The following is a 19,560-nucleotide window of genomic DNA, read 5'->3' as shown; positions in this document are numbered from 1 at the left end:
TACCAACATGGAGAGAGCTCTCAGGGGACTATAAGCCAAGATTCTAGGATATACTTGTGCATCCTCATATTAGTAGTGTTCGTACCAAGCACATTATTTAGTGGATTGATTTATTGCCTTTGTAACCATGTCAGTCCTTGATTCTTCTAGTAAAGTGGAATACAATTAAATGAAATCTTTATATGAATCATTTCAGTACACAAAGATATTTAAAATATACAATTGTATCTCTTACAAATATGGCGTGTTCTTGATCTTCATCCTTGCAAGACTCTACAAAAAAGATTTGACCTTAACAACATCAAAACACTGCTAGCTGGGTTGTTTAAAATAGACAACGTAATTTGCCGTTGCTCAAGGCGAGGACTAAAGAGAAGAAATGATACTGATGCAGCTGCCAAGGCGAACTGTGTTTATGAAGTATGAGTTATTCTCAAGGGAATCTCTGTGCTTTACATTTCAACTCCTCCATAATAATTTCAGAGCAGGCTTGAACTCAAAACATTTACATGATGTTTAAGAGACACTATCTCTTGAAAAACAAATGATAAACAAGCCGATGTTCATGTTTTTCTGTTGCTCTCTGCAACCAATTCTGACAATAAGATTTATATTAATTTATAAAAAGAAGAGATGCTAATCTGAGAGCATAACTCGGGTCTAAAGTGTGACATTAATTGAGTGACCCTGATTTAATTTTAAGTTTTATTTTGAAGAAACTCTCCTGGATTTAATTTGCTCAAAGATATGAAACATGGTGACCTTCTAAGCTGTACTGTGTAAGCAAATACAACCAAGTGGTGTTCTCCTGAGGCAAACACTGGTTCATTCATGTTTTAAAGCTGCCCTGTTAATGCAAGATTACCATTGTGTGCTTGAGTTGAAAAAGGCACGGCTCTGTTAACCGTGTGGGGGTGTATGAGGCCAGCTACTCCTTATTTATCAGCACTGACACTATCAGCAGTTGCCTCGTGAAAAGGGAGCCAGTCATTCAGAACAGTGGGGCCACCTTGGCTGTCAAAGCAGGATTTAAGCTACATTTCCCATGGTTGCCATGGCTACTGTGGGAAGTGATTATGAAAGGAGTGTTTCGGAGCAGTGCTGTCACACCAGTGGGTATTACCATAGTGGTTTGCGCAGTGATCATCAGAGAATTACTGGCTCATGATCAAACGGTTTTCTTGTTTGGTCCCCAGTGAAATGCTGTGTTCTTTGATGGCAGAGCAGTAGTATTTATATGTTAAAACTATTAGACTAACACAACTTGTTTTTGTCTTTCTAGGACACTATGTGGTTCAATGGGACAGGAACGAGTACACCGTGAGGATTCTCTAACCCCTGCCCCTGAGTCCCAACCGTCGGAGAGGGTGTCGGACCTCACTGAGGCAATCCTGGGCCGTTGGCACTAAAATGTCCCTAAGTGGTGGCACTGCAGGCGGGAAAGGTGTGGACTCGAATGCGGTGGACACTTACGACAGCGGGGATGAGTGGGATATCGGTGTTGGAAATCTGATTATCGACCTTGACGCTGACTTAGAGAAGGACAAACTTGAGATGTCTGGCACCAAGGACGGCATGGCGGCACCACCCAGTGCAGTGGCAGCGTTGCCTGACAACATTCGGTTTGTTAGTCCCGTGTCTGGCTCTCAAGGCAAGGAGAGCAAATCCAAATACAAGCGCAGTAAGAACTCTAAAGACAATAGTAGCAAAGCTTCAGCAGGAGATGGGGGCAAAAAAGAAAATACAGGACGGACTCAAGGGGAGCCAACAGGCACAGCAGCGGGTGCAGGAGCCGCTGGCAACAACACCACCTCTGGAAAGAACATGGAAAAAGGAGGCAAAGCCTCCAGAGGTGTTTTGGGTGGGAAAAAAGAGAAAGAAGGGGGAACTGGGAAAAGTAAGAAGGACAAAACAGAAAGCGCCCCGGTTGTGGCGATAGCTGCTGCAGAAAAGGATGTCGTGTCTCAAGCCCAAGTTGCTTTGGGAAATAGTCGTAACGCGTCCTTTGAGAACACACAATCAACAGACTTGGCAGATGCCAATCAAATGGGGAATATTGCACTTGAACCTGTTGGGATAGTACCAGCATTGACCACAAAAACTGAACCAGAGGAGGTGGAGAATGGAAATACTGAATGCAAGACATTGAAGAAGGTGAAAAACGAAAAAGTAAGTTCTTTCTTTTCTTGATGCTCCGTGAATTTGTTGGACGTTTATTTATTCCATGTTATTATGGAGTCATGCCGTTGTTGGTCGGTAGGCTTAAGTTACTACAATATCTCGATGTTTAAGTAAACGTGGACAAGGTACAGTGTATTTCAAGTTGCTGAATGTATCTTTAACTACATTGTATCAAAAAGGTATGTTTTCTTGGTGTAGTGTTTTATGTGTGCGCTTACAAACCTTCATTCTGTTTAAAAAGATAAACTCTTTGCAAAGCTATCAACCCCTTTTGAGATCAAGTTGTTGAAATGCCTCCACAACTTCTCAGTTATCACTTTCTTCTCCAGAAAACTGCCACAATTATTCACTGTGGAGTTGCATTTGTCTAAAATATGAATCTTTTGAATCAAATCTGGGTTTGGTGGATGTAATTATCATTGTTTGAAGTCGTACAAAAGGAACAGGCACAGTGGGGTTCTTGAAGTGGTGCTTTGTTACAGCCTGTCGCTTACAGCAGGCTCACAGATTCACTCTAGTCCCCTGAAGCTGCCTGACTCGTGATGCATAAAAAGACCTACTGCTGCTTTCTCTTTTATTACCACACGGTGAATAAGAGCACCCTCGGCGAATATGATGCTGAGATCAGCTACAGGAAAAAGCCCACACAGTAGTGTTTCCGGACAGAAGAGGGTAGATTAATTGCAAGAGGATGGCCCATATGTTGACTTCAACACTTAAAAAAATGCTATGGCCATGTTGGAAATTGAAACCAGTCAACATTAGATGCAAATAATCATGAAGTGCTATGTACCATACATAAGCCAGTAATCCAAGTATCACAGTCAGACAGGAATATAATGGAGGTCGTCAGCCATAAACATCACGATACGCCAGTGAAGTTAAGTAAATGTCACATTGTGTTCCACTTTTTTTTTAATGCACACAATTTCAACGCTGACATTATCTCTCAAGAACAATATAAAGATTTGTGTAGCTGTTCACCCACACTTATCTTGTTCTCACATAGAGTTGAACTATCACTGCGTCTATTGTACGCCTCGTAGCAGCCTTTTCATGCTCTGGCAGAATAAAAGACAGCAGAGCAGGGAGGTGCTGAGGACTGTTTTTGTCTGTCATCGTGTTCCATTCTTAATCCCACAAGCCCCAGCGATGCCTGCTGGAGCAGCGTGTGGGGGAGGGAGCTGGTGCAAAGCACGCCTTCGTCGTTTTTCCTGCTGCTCTGAAAGTGGTGTGGGGGATGGGCTGTGAGGAAGCCTGTTTGATTCCTTAAATCCAGGACAACCAGTCAAGAACACGAGCAGCACAATCTCCTTTGGCTGATTACTATGAAAGGCAATTTCAGGGAAGTCTTTGTCATCATAAAGTATTTACAGCAAAAAGGTTTTGACAGAGAACCACATGAATCTGTTTACACCTCTCAATAAAGGAGAGAGGTCACTACTGCTTTGAAAAAGCTGCTGGGCAAAACTAATCCTTGAAAGCACACTTACAGAAAGGATGTGGTTATATGGCATCAACATTTTTTAAAAGAACAGTTTGAAGATTAAACACTCAAGATATTGAATGTGCGATGTGCTGAAAATACATTAAAAAGGATTCTTCTCTGACATAACACTGCTCATACAAAGTCGCTCTTTGAAAGGGTTAAAAGAAAATGTCAAGAAAAAAACAGACTGTTCAACAAAATCATTTGTAATGAATGAATATGGTCTTAATCAGGAAGAGAACTAAATACTATGTTTAAAAAATAAAATGTATACGATCAAAAGTTATCTATTGGGTTTTCACATAACGGCAAGAAATTTTCCATGATGTCCATGTGCAATATATACAACATTTGAAAGAAGAGAAAAGAGTGTGAAAAACAAATTAAATCACAAGGTGCATACCCAAAAAATGTACCAAGATAATATAATAATAACACTCATATGAGTCTTTTTATTTAGTTTTTGACCCAGCGGCTAAATAATGACACCACAGGGGGACATTCTAGGGTCTCTGTAAAGTCAGAATATTTATTTTACCATGTTTGGATCAATTATATATTTTGATGTGTTTGCATGTAAAAGTCTTTTTAGACCAGATACCGGACAACCTGCAGTGCCGTCTTTGACCACAACTCAGGAATTACCATCCATCTAGTTTTCCCGGGCTTTGGAGTAGTGATGGGTAGTAGCACTCAAGTACTAGTTGTTGACATCATTATTCAAGTAACGTTCCCGCGCACGTGTTGTTTAAGGCTACTATAGTTCAACTTAGTGATACAGGTGTTACGCAGTAAAACAAGACGACGATAACATGCGTCACAAAACATGTGGCTTTAACCTTGAATACGTTGGAATTACTGGCTCCGTGCTTGAACACATGAGCTTAAAGCACAAGGAGAAACCAGCGGAGACTGACAAACAGGCAGTCTCACTTCCTATCATTTGCTATCACGTTAGCACACATTGTTCTGATGGTACCAGAGTGGAGAAGATTAGCCTGCTAATAAAGACAACGGTGACTGGAGATATGCTACCAATAAGTTATGAAGAAGAAGAAGAAGAAGGATTCCACGAGCTGATGGTGCTTGCTGACCCAGTGTACATCCACCATCACGCAGAACGACAGCTTCTAGTGGAAAAGATGTACCATGAAAGAACAGCAGAGTGGGCGCTGATTTGCAGCTTGTCGACAGATTGGCTGTTACTACAGACTTGTGTGCAGCTTTCACCACCAATTCATGTTAATCATCCCACTTCACTCAGAACTGGGATTTGTAGTCCGCTCTTAGAGACACAAAGTATTCACTATACACTATAGATGAGCTTATACAAGTATTTGAAATTACTGTGAATTCTGACCCGTACTTTGGAGAACCTGTTACAGAGGTAGATGACGATTGTTAAAATCAAAGCTAAGTAGCATGAATAGCATGTTCCACATGGATTAAAGCTGTGTTCAGTCCAGCCCAATTGACAAACAGAATCACACCACTTTAATACCATCTTCATCTGCCAGGAACATCCCGTCCTGAACCGCTGAATCTTCATGCCTTGAATAAGCTCTTCATATGACTGTTACTCATCACAGATGTGGAAGTAGAATCCCATTTCCTCATTGCACACTATCCACAGTATCCAGCGTTTTTTTTTTTTTTTTGGCAGCCTGCACAAACTGTGAAATAGATACTAAGGCTGATGGGTGGGGAAATGGCGAAAAACGATAAGTGGCTTGACTCAATAGTTCCTATCAGTGCCCTGTGGGAGGATTTGGGAATCCTTCTTATGGGACTCAAAGTTTGGAAATCTATCTGTTAGTTCCTTTTGGCAGGTAAAAGATCTGCTCCCATTCAAATATCACATGAAACATTTTGAGCCACTGTAGAGATAGAATTATTGTCATCAAAAACGATGAAAGACAGTTTAGCAGCGCTAGTCAGTGGCAGCACAGATAAAAAAAACACAGAAAATGAAGAGAGCATTAATAACACAACATAAAAACAACAATTGTGTACAGGTGAGATGTGTACATTAAAAATAGTTGCATTAAATGATTCAAAAATGTCTTATTAAAGATGTTGCAGAGTAGATTTTAAACATTTGCATGCTTCGATACAACCTTCCTCTTGATTTAAAAAGACTAGCCTCTCCCTGTCCAGTTCAATTTAAGCATTAATCAGTATGCGCCTCAGTAGCAATCTTGTTCTCAGAGGTATAAGTGTAATAGCATGGCTACATTGTCCTTGTCCTGAGTTAAAGTCCCCTAAAGCATTAGCTCTGAGATGCTGAATAAATCATCTCTACTTCCTCCGTACAAGTGCTAACCACCTCAGAGTGTGTCTCGCTCTCCCACCTCTCATTATACAAATCTAGAGGAGTAAGGCATTCGTCAGCTGCCTCAATGTGCCACTGGCCTTGATAAATGGAGCGGCTCTCATGGAAAATTACATTGGCAATGTAACTATGAAAAGGAGGGGGGGGTGAAAAGGAAAGGCTGCACTTGAATGAAAGAGCTGAGGTTCTGCTCTGCATCGTTGCTGATGTCCAGCTCGGGGTGTGTAGGGATCTCAGCAGAGCTTCAGTTCTTTCTCTTCGTCTCTGCCTGACTCACTGTTTCTATTGTGCTGCAGCTCATTCCTGTTAAGTAGTGCCAGGGCTTTTAAAGCAAAGGAACAGAAGAGAGACTGTGACTTATTTCAAGGAGTGGAGTAAATTACACTAAGGAGCTCAATACAAAGTGAGCTGTTAGCTCACCTGTCCATGTTCTAGTGGGGATAGCGCTGAACAGATGAGAAGAGCTTTTGCTTTATTTACAGAATCCACAACAGGATTCAGAACAACCTAAATGAGTTCTGATGTGTCTGTATGACTGTTCAAATGTAAGAAATCTAAGTGTGATGCAAACATGTGTCTTAAGCAGTCAGACTAATTCCCCAAATTTGGACTCTTTGGTGGATAGTGATTTAATTTATGGTTGAAAGGTTATCTCTTGGAAGTGGGTTCTATTTTTTTATAAATTGTGGTCTGACTATCTTGAAGGTGCAATTACTTTTTTTTAATGTTTTGAGTGTTTTGAATAAGGCTGGTAGATAACCTCTGTCTGCCATCTGGTTGAAAAGGCTGCAACATAATCCTTTGTGCACCCGATCAAACTACTTCCTGTAAAAGTGTTTGTTTATGCCAATGGAAGGCTGAAATTGTTAGTCCAAGGGACTGTTCAGACTGCCAGCCTAAATCAGTCGTTTGGCATATTCAGAGAGAAAAGTTAAATGCAGATGGTAACATAAAACATCTATACCCCAAAGTAAGAGTAGGGCTCAGGTTAAAATGTACCAGGAGACTAGTCAGAACTGCTTTGCTAGAGAAAATTTATATGGATTTCACAAAAGTGGCTAGCTAGATGGCAAGTGTATGCAAAGTCACATAACATAATAAAATGTGTTTGTTCAATGAAATGATCAATGAAAACCTCTAGAAATAATTCATGATGAAATCAGAGTTTAAATAATAAGTCAGTGGAAAGTTGATTGTTGGATTATCTCCCAGCTCTTGTTCATTGCTGTTTGTGATTTCAGTGTTGTTTCTTTGTTTGTTTGAAGCGTTCACCCTCAGGGAGTCCCTCACTACTACAGGAAGAAAACATTTGACACTAATTGTTTTCCACGGCTGCCGTTAGCAGCTGCCTTCAAACAGATATGAGCTGATTTGAGCTCATAGACAAAACAAAATACTACTTAAAGATTAAATAAACCAAGAAAATGAATAATGGACCATTGTTGCCTCTTTTTGAAAACTTGACAGCTGTAAGAATTGATTTACAAATAGTAGTAGTAGTAGTAGTAATATTAATGTTTGTTGGCTCGTACAGACGTTAACTAAATGTGACCGTTCATGTCCTGAGAAACTCCTTTTTTTCCAGCAGACTGCACACATACCATGCATACCGCTCCATTTCAAGGTTTATTGCGTCCTATCCTTCACTGACATGCAACCACAAGTCACAACAGAAGGAAAATCAGATGAGTGTAAATCAAAACTGCTTTTGTGTCACATCATTATAAAATAATAAACAACAGCCAAAATGCTGCCATTTTTGAATGCCATAATTAAGTGGCTGCTGTGCACAGTGATTAAATGCTAATGGATCTTTGACAGGGCCAAAGCTCTCCTTTCTTAAGTATAAAAGGATCAAAGTGTTGTCTTACATAGAAACCTAATGCTAAGGTACATTTCATCCAGTCAAACATGGTAACTAATGATTTTGTAGATGGGTTAAATGAACAGCGGCTTGTTGATACAGGTTTGATTCTGAGACTAAAATAGAAAAACTTCTTCTTCAAAATTACCACAACTGCCAAGATTGGTGGGCACTGGGCACAATATGGAATAAATACCACTGAATGAGCTGTGTTTGTAATCAGTACAAACTGTTCTCAATAGTAAATCACATGTTGTGAATGGGGCCAGGAACCATGTAATACACAATAGTAGCTTATTATGATCCTCTACAAAAATAGTCTATGACAAATGCTTTACAGGAAGTCTTAATCAACAAAAGACTGGTTTTAAATCGTACCTTACAATTTTCCCAAAGCTAATCAAGGTGCAAATAATCCTCCAGGCTGCATGCTGGGAGTGTGAAAGACATATTGTTGCTTTTTTATTAGAACAGCTCGGTTATTATAATGAGCAAAAGCCCTCTTCGACTCCCTCTTTCAAGTCTTTTTCTTTCATAGTCATGATTGGAAAACCAGCCCTTTTGTATTTTGTTGCATAAAAGATTGAATTTCTTCAATCCGTATGATTTTATTAATGTGTGTTGTGTGTCTTTAATGGATTTCTGATCATTGAAAAGTGATGTTTGATGGTTTCGTTTTATCATTTCAGACAATATTGTTACAAAGTAGTGTGTACACTTTGTGCAGCAGGGATTAGAGTCGTTTATCTTGAAGCAATAATATAACCAAGGATGTCAAATTTCCAATACTTCGAAACCTATTGTTTAACACATCATTTTAAAATGTTACAATCTTTGTGATGTTATCATTGTCATTTAGAAAAAAGTACTCTTACTGAAATGCTGTCAACATATTTGTGCCTTTTAGACAGGGTGCAGAAAAGTGCTTGTCATTTTTGGTGATTAAAAACAAGAAATAACCCAATGTGGGGGCCCAAAACAGCTATCGATATAATTAGATTTTTCCTTTTATCTTATACTGTATCCAAGTTTGAAATTATGTCATTGTCCCAATCTTAACAATATAAATACACAAACAAGATATCCATATTAAGATATTTCAAATGATAGAGTTTCTGATTACAGTGTAGGATTGTTGCTGCAGTTCTTAAAAGCCTTTGTCATTCAGCCCCTTGGTACTTGGTTCGACTTCATTTTTAAATCAGCACCTTATTGGAACCTTTCTTTTACCTTCTGTTGTGAACAAAAGTGGTGTAGTACAACACATTAAGAATTGATGTGATGGAATCTACTGTGACACACAACATGTTGGGCTACTTTTTTTTTTTTTTTTTTTGCCAAAAAAGCAATCACAGATCTGTCAAACAAAGCCCCCGTAACGCTTTGTCTCTCCCTCCCTGTCGTTCTCCCTCTCCTAAGCTTTCCACGAGGTGTGTTGCTGTGTCTGGATCAGCTCCCTGTGAGGGGCGGCATGTGTGGGGGGAAGGGAGCAAAGGCTTGTACAACTAATTCAGCTCATAAAAGACTTATGCAGCAAGAGCAGCTGTCTTCCATTGTCAGGCTGCAAATTTCCAGTGTGCCTCGTTTCGCCGCTCAATGTGTGAGTAGTAAGGGAGGCAGGGAGGGGAGAACAGAGAGGAAATAAGAGGGGAGAAAACAAGCGAGAAAGAGACAAATATCAAGACTTGCATTGCGCTAACTCGATGTACACTCAGTTCTGTTTCTTTCCATTTAAAACCATGATGGGTGTGTGGTTGGACCATAGTCTAATAATAAACCCTCAGCCTATTCAGACCTAATGTGCAGAATGTAGATAGATAAAAAGAGCTCTGCTGTGGTTAGAGGGGAGAGAGAGGGCATATGAGGGGTAAGAGGGGGTGGGTGGGTAAAGAAGTGCCTGAGATTAGCAGAGGAGGGAGGGAGTGTTGAGCAGTGTTATGAATGGATAGAGTCTTTAACCCCCCCGAACACACTGAATAGTTTGTCACAGGCTGCTGCGGCTCTATGAGGAATGAGAGGAGCTGGCTGAGAGCTCTCAGATTCCTGAATCCTTGAGGCATGTGGTCTGATTAGCAGAACAAAACCCACACAGTGGGGAGGAGCAGACGTGGCTCCCCCCCCCCCCCCCCCCCCCCCCTTTCAACTGGAATTTTCTACCAGCGAGGGGGAATAGGTGGCTCAAAGTTTGCACCGACTTGCTACACTTGTGAAAGAGTTTGCAGACCATGTTTGGGGATTTCTCAGTCGCTGCCGAAGGCTTTGTTTCTGCATGATCACTATTGTTTTGGCTCTCAGTTCTTTCCCCATGCATGTTCGACCCTTTGACCTGAAATTGGATGTTTTACTGCAGCACATGTTTTAAAATAAGTATCAATATCCACACAGTTTGACCATGAAACACTCAATCAGAAAACATTTGCAGTCCAGGAGCTTAACTGCTTGTGAAAGGTTTTTAGTCCAACAAAGAGGAAGTTAACAGCGAGGCAGTGTTTGAGCAAGAGTGATTATAGAGAGGATTACGTGCCTCGCCCTCCCCTCTTAATGCATGGCTAAGAAGATTGTTTGCGGCCAGTTTGCTGTTAAATGGAAGAAGTGCTTGCTTGTTGTTGCTTCATATCGAAGAGATTTGACTTCCTCTGAAGTTGAATGTTCCTTAAATGCTTTTAATTCGCTGCCTAGTTCTGTTCTTTGCGTCTACATTGAGCTGAAAGACTGATTGCTTCTCATCTTTTATTCATCCTACATCTGGTAACATTGCAAATGTGTTTTCTAAATCACATCTTATTGGATCTTATTGCCAACCTGCCGTCAAGAAGTCATTATCTTGTTGTTTCGCAATCTTGACATCTTTCGGAAAGAGTACTGTGTTTTCCTACCTATGTTTTACAGCCATAACGGATCAGTGTGTCTGGTCAAAAACAGGTCATCAATGCACACCAGCTACCAGTGCTGCGCTTTGGTGCTTTCACACAACTCAACTCACAACTCAACATCAAAATGTTTCACTCTGAACTTTACCCTGCCAGCCCCCTACTAAATGTTCTGTTTGAAACTGGGGTTAGCCGGTGTGAGAACACAGCAGTAAATATTTAGGAAAATTCACCACAAGTGAGTGGGAGGAGGTGATGAAGTTTATATCCTGGGACCCGCACATGCAGTGTATTCCCTGTGCACGTAATGAAACAGCATCATGACTGTTCGTCTGATACCGTTACTAAGTTGAACTACATGTAGCACTGATATACTTGGATTACTTCGCAACATTTTTCATCATAGCGTTGCTTTGTCAGCCACTTCCCTGTCGTCCTTTTTACATCAAGTCTAGCCTCCTGAGAGCCCACTCCCTCCTGTCCGGCAGGGATAGCCTCCCGCTGTGAGGTGCTTATGAGAACAAGCAAGTCAGGAAGACCTCAGGGACTGACATTTGCAGGATTGCACATGTGAAAACGACTCTAGTGTCTATCAGCTACATTTTTAATCAAAGTGTAACAGCAGTGACGACTAGTTCAACATATATGTTCTTTGTTTGTTTCAGAGTTTTATTCCCCAATTATTGCTTGATTTGATGTATGCAACAAATAAACGGCTACATCATTGAATAATATGCCATCTCACTTTTCTCAGAGCCCCAAACATCATTTAGTTTTTCTTTTGTCTTACCAAACCATATTGAAACTAAAAGATAAATCCTCTTGTTTTAAAGTACCATTTTTCCAGTGTTTTTCTTAGTAGCAGTTGTATAAAAATGCCTTTTTTAGGGTCACAATCTTAATCAGCTATCAACTATCAACTATGTTTACACTAAGAAAGAGTTTGACTCTGGTTCACATTTCTTTTGACACACAGACAAGAACAGACAATAAGATCGCACTCCTCTTTTCTTATGTTTGTGTGGAAAATATGAATGTGATCATATTTGACCCATTTAAACAGAGTTTATGTGTTTCCACAAACAAACTACATCTTTTAGTATGCCAGTGTGCACACATGTAATTAGAAATTTTCTTTGCATTCGCTTTGATGCCCTGAGACAGTTTGATAGGGGAATATTTTGTGACAAAACCTCTTAAACTGGGCCATCGCCTCAGGCTAGCAGCCTGCCGCTGCAACACATCGAGTCTAGACGGGAGTATACACTCCGTACAGAAAGTCATTTTTTTCCATACCAAAAGACATTTGGAAAGACACTTTAAACATCACAGCGTGCTCGAGCTTGCTGTATAGACTCATGAGATTCTTAACTCATTTCTGTGCTCCAACTCCCACTGTGTGATTATCTATAATTGGCCTAAAAATACCACTTGACTGGTTGTATAGCCTTTTGGGAAAACAAGTATACACAGTTGTGTGTGGCTTGTTTGGCTGTTCCAGTTTGGGTTGTTTGCAGTGTGGTTTCATTGGAGTGTTTGTCTAAGGTGAAGGTGAAGTTTCCTACGTGTTTTTTGAATAAACATGAGGGGGGCATTTGTTATTTCTTAATGGATTTTGTTACAAAGCAACTTAGTGGTGAATAAACATAACACTGAAGACAATAGGCCAGTAGTTCCTGACGTATTGTTGAAATGAGCAGAAATTTCATTACTTTGGTGTTTAAAAAAGTGCCATTAGAAGGTTTATTGGCGAGGTATGTGACATATTTATAGTATGTTATTACAGTCACAGTCGGCTTGTCAGCTTCTGTTCCACACAGCGAGCCGCCTTGTCATTTCACTCTCAGTTAAACCCTCACTGAGGGAGACAACTGAGCAAACAGACATAATGGCTAATCCATTTTCTTATCTGTCAGATGGTGTTGTTCGTCTGTGTTTGTTTGTTGTTTTTCTGGCTGAAGAAGTTCTCTGGGCTTAAACCTCTCGTTACATTTTGCTGGATGTCAGAAGGCTGTCTGCCAGAAATAGAGCTGCAGTCCACATTTTTCAGCGTGAGACATTGGAGAAGCAGGTTAGATCATGCGCTCTGTCTTGCTTAAGAGACAAACCGAGAGGTCAGCCTCAAGAGCGGAGCTTTTATACAAGCTTTTCTCTAAACCGGTGACTAATGTGCCGATTTGGTGCATAATTTAATATCATTTGTTTGGATAGGAATTACTGCTTATCAAAATAATTTAACCACTTAAATGTATTTGTCTGTATTTGGTGTCAAGTGTGCATTTGAGGTTTGGTGCATTGCATCTCTGCCTGAGAGTGTGCATGCATGCTTCCAAGCCTGGAAGTACAGATCTGAGATGAAAGGCTTCTCTTTCCCATTCTAATCCACGCAGACAGCCAGGCCCTTGTGATTATTCCCGCCCCCTTCTCTCCACTCGTCTCTTTGAATGCAGGGCCTTTCTAATTCACCCTAAAAAGGGTTTCAAAAGGGGATTATACCGCTGATAGAAATTAAAGGGAGAACACGTCCGTCCTTTGGGACCAACCTTAAAAAAATAATCAATTCATGACTTTTTTGTTTTGTTTTGGAGTTTATTGAATGTTTGCTAGTTTTTGTAGCTGTATAATTTCTCAAAGATTTGTTCATCCATCTATGGCATTCAAAAAGCAGCACCAGAGCAAACGCCTATGCAGTTTGTTGGCCAAGCCTCCTATGAAAAATCTAAATCAATCATGATGTCCCTCTTAGCCTTTTTCCCCTCAACAACAACTTAATATTATGCAAATTGCAATTACAAAAAATGCCATTGTTTTCATTCCTACAGTGATTATTTTAATAGGATTATGAGGAGAAATGATTTGCCAGTCTACATAAAAATATACTCAAAAAGTCCACCAATACCTACAGTCCAGTCTTACGTGTTATTAGCATAATATCAAACACCCTGACTCAAAATAATATCTCAAATACTGGAACCATGTTTTTTTTAATGCTATTCTTATGAAAATAAAAACTTTATCTATGAGAAAACATTTTTTTTGCTTGTGTGAGATCAAGTTCCACATCTGGTCCAGATGTAATGAGTTCTCTGTTGGTGCTTGCTACACTTTCAACCAATTCCCCTCAAACATTTGGGCCAGTTATTCCATTATCCTGCTTACAAACCCATCAAAGACTGGTACTGACATCCAATGATGAGCTAAATATGGAGAGAAAATAGGTTTTAGTCAATTAAAAATTATGTAGAATAACCATGAATTTGATTGTCAGTACAGCATAAAAGCAAGTCATTACCAATATGTCATTAGTGTGAGAGGAAAAATATGTGATTTATTGAAGGTTTCTTTCTTTTGTCCAGAAGTATCTGCCTTAAATGTACTAACTTGGCAAAGCCTCACTCTCATAAGAACATTTCAGTGAAGCCCTTTCATGTTAAACATGTTGGAAGAGAGAGAGCGCTGGAGAGTGAGGTAGAGCATCGTGTGACTCACTGACCCAGGCCTCAGGCCAACAACTTAACGCTTCATCAACACTGAATCCCTTAAATCCTCGCCCCCAATCAAATGCTCCTCAGGAGAAATAAATAGATAAATAAACAATAAATGCATTACGTGTACAAACACTGTTGGATTGTTCTGTTCTGCTGCTCTGACTAAAGTGTTGCTTCGCTGCCAAATCCTTTCAAACTCGATGACACGGAACTATTTGACTTTGGCATCGAGGCGTCGGCCACTGTTTACATGACTTTTTAAATGTATGCAGCTGGCAGAGGTTCTCGGACCAAGGCCACACTTGGCAGATGAAGGGCGGAGAGCATTAAAATATCAATATAAATAAGAGTTATGATGAAGTTATTATCTGCAGAAAGGCTCCATAAAACAGTCCTACAAAGATGACTCAGTCAAACCTGAACTTCAAAATGAGTGTGAAATTTTGGAAATAAATGTCAAAGTAACTGGAGCCTAACTCGTCCACCAATCAGTGTTCATGCGTGTGAAATGTTGTAAATGCAATTCATAGACTGAACGGTTAAACAAAAGAAGTGAATTGACTCCTTGTGCCTGACACATTTTCTGCAAATGTACCCTTTTTATATATCTCCTCCTTGTTCTGCATGAAACTGCAGCCTCTCTCTCTCCAGACGTTTGACCCTTGTGTCCTATGGATTTTATATATTTGCATGATTTATAACATTAAAAACCTTAAAAGCCATACGTGATAAATGTAGGGTTGTCCTCTGCTTAAACCTCTCCTCAGAACCTGGTTGCGTGCCAATGTTTTTATAGTCTCCAGTGCATTGAGGTTTGATTTTCTCATGCTGTTTGGTTTCCTTAAACAAGAGTACCACATGCATCAAAGTCACCTCTGCCACAGCCGTCCTCTTGTGAATGCTGATCTGCTCAGAGCAGACTGCTTCAGTGTCCTTGAATACAGAAGTGTTGCATTAGCTGTTGTAGGCATGAGAAGGAGTCCCTGTCAAAACAGTGTTTTCTCCTGTTTTCTGTTTTAGCTCAGGACCCTTTCGGTCAGCGGTTTTCCTGGTTTTGTGTTTTTTTTTCTTCTTCACTTCAGTTATGAGAGAGGCTATGGTGTGGGAAATACTGCTGGAAATAATTAAATAACCATAATTGTGCAAAGAAAAACAGAAGTTTAAGAATCCAGGTGGATATTACTCTTTAGCGGAATCCCCATTGACCAACGCCTTAGTAACTATTATTCTTCCTCGGGTCATTTCATACCGAAAGGCATTTTCATTTTCCCCAGTACACCCAAAATGAATGTCTTTTGGACTGGGAGAAAACCAGAACCACCTGGAAGTAGCCCATGCATTGCACACACACACACACAGAACAGGCAAAGTCCAAAAAACTTTAGAGTAATCTGCAAAAAAAGAAAAACTTGAACCTGGCTTAGATTTACCCTAATGCAATGTGACTTCATTTGACAACATACTGAGTTTCACATATAATATGTGTACGTGCACTTTCTGAGTGGATTACATCATTCAACTGTTAAACTGTCAATCATAAAGTTGAATAATAAAGTGATTGTCATGTGATACCTTTCCGTAAAGAGTTGTAAAATCCTCCTTCTCTGTATAATTAACCTTGGTGTAGAGTTGGCGTCTGATGAACTTTCACACTTTTGCATGACTCACTAAAACTACTATTGCAGTTTGTTGATTTGTCCAATTAAACCAACTTCACCTATGATCTACTCCAGCTCTGTGGTTGTCATGATACCAGATTGTTAAACCTTTAAATGACTCTAGTAAAAAGTATACAATACTGATACCTCTCTCGATACCATAGCAGTAAAAATACACATCCTGGGCACCCAAAATGGGCTAATTTCTTGTTTTAAATGACCAAAAAATGAAAAGAAACTTCGGCCCTCTGTCTGGCTTTGGAACTTTTCGATTCTATAAATCAAATAAAAATTGACATTGTATCGTTTTCAAACAGGTGGTATCAAAAAGTATCAAGGTATTGAACATTTTAACAACCTTATTCAGTACAATTTGTTTTTTGTTTAAAAGGTGTTCACTGTGCATCTACTATCTATCTTTAATCAAATACAAAGACAATTCTAAAAGATATATCTTCATATACTAATGTTGGTATTTTGCTTATTTAGGTTTTTTAAACCAGGTCTCCTAACTAGCTTTACCAGATATGCGATAACTGACAATTTAAAGGGATTATTCTGCAATTTAAAGACTTTTCTCTTCCTCTCTGAGTAAGAAACATTACATTCAAACTACTTCAGCTGTTTTGGATGTTTCTGTTTCTCTTGGGTGTATTACTACCCAGTTGCACAATCTGCTGTTCTTTCAGCACCAAAACAATCATCTGACAAAGTTGGCAGGAAAATTACCAGATTATTCTAGCTTGGATTTATAGTCTCTGCATTTGCTTGCCTAAGCAGCAAGAATAAGAACTCTGCTTTCTCAGACCAATAAAGCTCAATCTAAGAAATGTATTACCTCAACTGACAACATGTTGTATCAACACTAATTAGAAAATCACAATCCCTTCAAAAACGTCTTCACTTTGACCGTCGATTTATGCTTTCTGTGATTCCCTGGCCTCTGGATGTCTGTGTGATGTAAATGTTGTCATCTGCTGCAGTGCGTGTCCAGCCAAAGCAAAGTGTACAAGCAGAGGACACGCACTGACAAACATGTTTGAGCACATCTGATTATGCAAACACCCGATGTAGTGTAAGCAGAACTGTGTGGCAGACATGGACCTTTATTTGAACTCGATGTGCTGTGAGATTAGTTTGAAGTCTAAATAAATCAAGTTGACGTGGCTCGTGTTTAGCTGGGTTACTGTTTTTGACTCAAATTACTTCACTGGTGCACAGATGAGCTGAGGAGTTTGATAGCTTGGCATTCTTTAAATGGGATATTACTCACTTTCAACCTTGATATGCAGCGCTGAGAGCAAGCTTCCTGAATTAGTTGTTGTTCTGCTGCGATGACTTTTCATCCTCCACCCAAAGAATGCTCAATTACCCAAATATGCTCTTTATTTCCTATGATAGTTAACCCCCCCCCCCCCCCCCCCCCGAGTGCATTTCTTCCATCCCTTCTCTAAATATCCCAATAAGACTTTGGGGTGTTATTGTAGCGAGGAGATGGGACGATGTGTGAGTGGATCAATAAAGGTGAAGTTAATATGGAAATGAGCTCCTCCTTGCAGTGGAGGCTGGGGAGTTGTTTAGTCCTTGGCAATGAGCTGAGCTCGCACATTCAATTATGTTTGGTAAGTGGGGCCTCTCCGTCCATCTGGAAAACAAAATTATGTTTAATCATATCCATTAGGTTTATGCATCCCTGGAAGAGTGAGACATTTTGCTGTTAAATCCAGTCACTTAAGTCATACTTATAATGGCATTTTTTATTGTTAATAACCGAGCAGAGGATATTGCTCTAAAGGTTGAGGCTCTCTGCTTATTGCTGATTAATGGGACCTTTAATATACCCTAAAGGAAATGTTGCAAGAATCCACAAGCTTTATGCTTCATGACCTTCACACTGCACTTTCCATTTAGTAATGTCTGTGGTTTTGTCCTGACGTGGCTAAAACGAACGTCAAACGTTGATGTATCCCTTGATATCTGCAGACCATATCATCATGTAAATGTAATGTTGTATAAGCTGTGCGTTTGTGAGCGTCAGCCTCATCGTTCCAAGAGAAAGACAAGAGTAAGCATGTTTAAATTAAAAAAAAAAAAAAAAACAGCAGTGAAATGTCAACGACTCATTTTCTTAGAATTTCCTAATACATACTGCGGGTTAAATTATTCATCTACAACCTCATCTCAAACCTAGTATGAATTATTCAACTCCAAAGAGGCAAAGTGTTGGGAATAGATGTACTTGGAAAACCTTAGAACAGAAGCCAAATACAGTCATAAAAATATCCTTTCACATGCTGCTCTGTGATGAAACTCTTATTGAAGAATAAGACACACATGTTTGGTGATGAAATTTAAACTCTTAATTGCAGCTCCACAAACACAAAATGCCTCCAACTATCTTTAAGATGCATCTATCTTTTACTTACAATAAATACTGCCGACCCCCCCTGGCTACTGAGACTGTCAGGGTCTTGCTAAGTCCCCTGGATAAATAAAGATGGAGGGTATCATCTGTGTGTGTGGATAGCAGCTGCAGACAGAGACAAGGAGGAGGAGGGAGGGTTACAATGACTGCACTGACTGTTTATTTTTATCAGGGCATTAGCAGATTAGGCACTCAAACTAACAAGGTCATCAAACTCTGATGGGCTGAGAGCAGCAGACCTCTGCTGAGCGGCTGGCAGAGCGAGGGGAGATTTGGTGTGTTACAGCAGGTTTCACTTTACTCTCTGCTCCCTCGACATCATCCACAGCCTGACTTATTAGTGCTTTTAATGATCTGAAGGGCACAGAGATGTAATTTGTTTAGAGATTTCTTACCTCTACTTTGATTTAGCAGGAGTCTTAGGCACATTTCAAGGCTTAGCCTGCTTTTGTTTGCCAAAGTGCACCTAGTGAGCAGTTTGAAATGGCTTTTGGATTGATTTGATACATCCTGAAGTGGATTTATTTCCAGGTTGGCCTGTTCGAGCGTGTTTTTCACTCCAGAAAAGGCTTCTCGGATAACTCCCTGGATTATATTCAAGACAGTTCAAGTCTATAATTATCAAAACAAGTCATGGACGTGCTGTAAGGATCAGAAAATAAGCTGTGGTGTAACTTACCCTGCCTTGCTCTTCTTCTGACCTGCCTTGTCAAGTATTTTTTCCCTCTCAGCGGCCAGAGTGTTGGAATGTCATGTGGTGCGAGCTCCAGTTTTCATTGCCCAGAGGTGTATTAAGGTGTAAAAGTCTATAGGGGCTCTGAGGGTGCAGTGCAAAAGCTACTGGCACTCAGTAATAGTGCACATCAGCGTCCATTAAGATGGACACGGTTCAATAGGAGCTCTGTGAGGCAGCCAGCAGCGGAGGTCAGTCAGAGTAGCAAGTCCTAGTTAAAGGAGCAGCATGAGGGACAGCTCAGTGAGTGCAAATCAAGAACTGTCTGCAGAACAGAGCAGTGTACTCCTCAGCATGTAGTACACATATTTCTACCCCTACAGACGAAGCCTCAACCTCAGCAGCTTCATCCTCTGCTCCCCTGTTGACATGGCTAAAACCTCTCCTGCATTCTGTCAGAGGACAAGCCGAAAATACATTTTGAAAGCTTGTAGGAGGATTCTTGTGCTTCCTTTTGTTTTCTGCTGATTGATATGTAACGATGTTAAGCTTTTAATTGTTTGAACATTTGCAGATCGCC

General features: G+C 40.1%; 1 protein-coding gene across 4 annotated transcripts in view; it reads left to right on the top strand.

Annotated features, from left to right (window-relative positions):
• Positions 1-19,560, top strand: part of LOC132955964 (zinc finger protein 609-like) — an 83,490-nt gene that overhangs the window by 24,953 nt on the left and 38,977 nt on the right. For all 4 annotated transcript variants that reach the window (XM_061029266.1, XM_061029355.1, XM_061029115.1 and 1 more), the window contains exon 2: positions 1,283-2,169. In XM_061029266.1, the coding sequence (XP_060885249.1) occupies positions 1,411-2,169 (759 nt within the window). In that variant the 5' untranslated portion in view covers positions 1,283-1,410. The remainder of the gene's footprint in view (positions 1-1,282; positions 2,170-19,560) is intronic.

This window comes from Labrus mixtus, chromosome 1, assembly GCF_963584025.1.
Source record: "Labrus mixtus chromosome 1, fLabMix1.1, whole genome shotgun sequence".
Classification (NCBI taxonomy): domain Eukaryota; kingdom Metazoa; phylum Chordata; class Actinopteri; order Labriformes; family Labridae; genus Labrus; species Labrus mixtus.
Note: the sequence above shows the minus strand (reverse complement) of the source record. Positions and strands in the feature narration are given on the sequence as shown.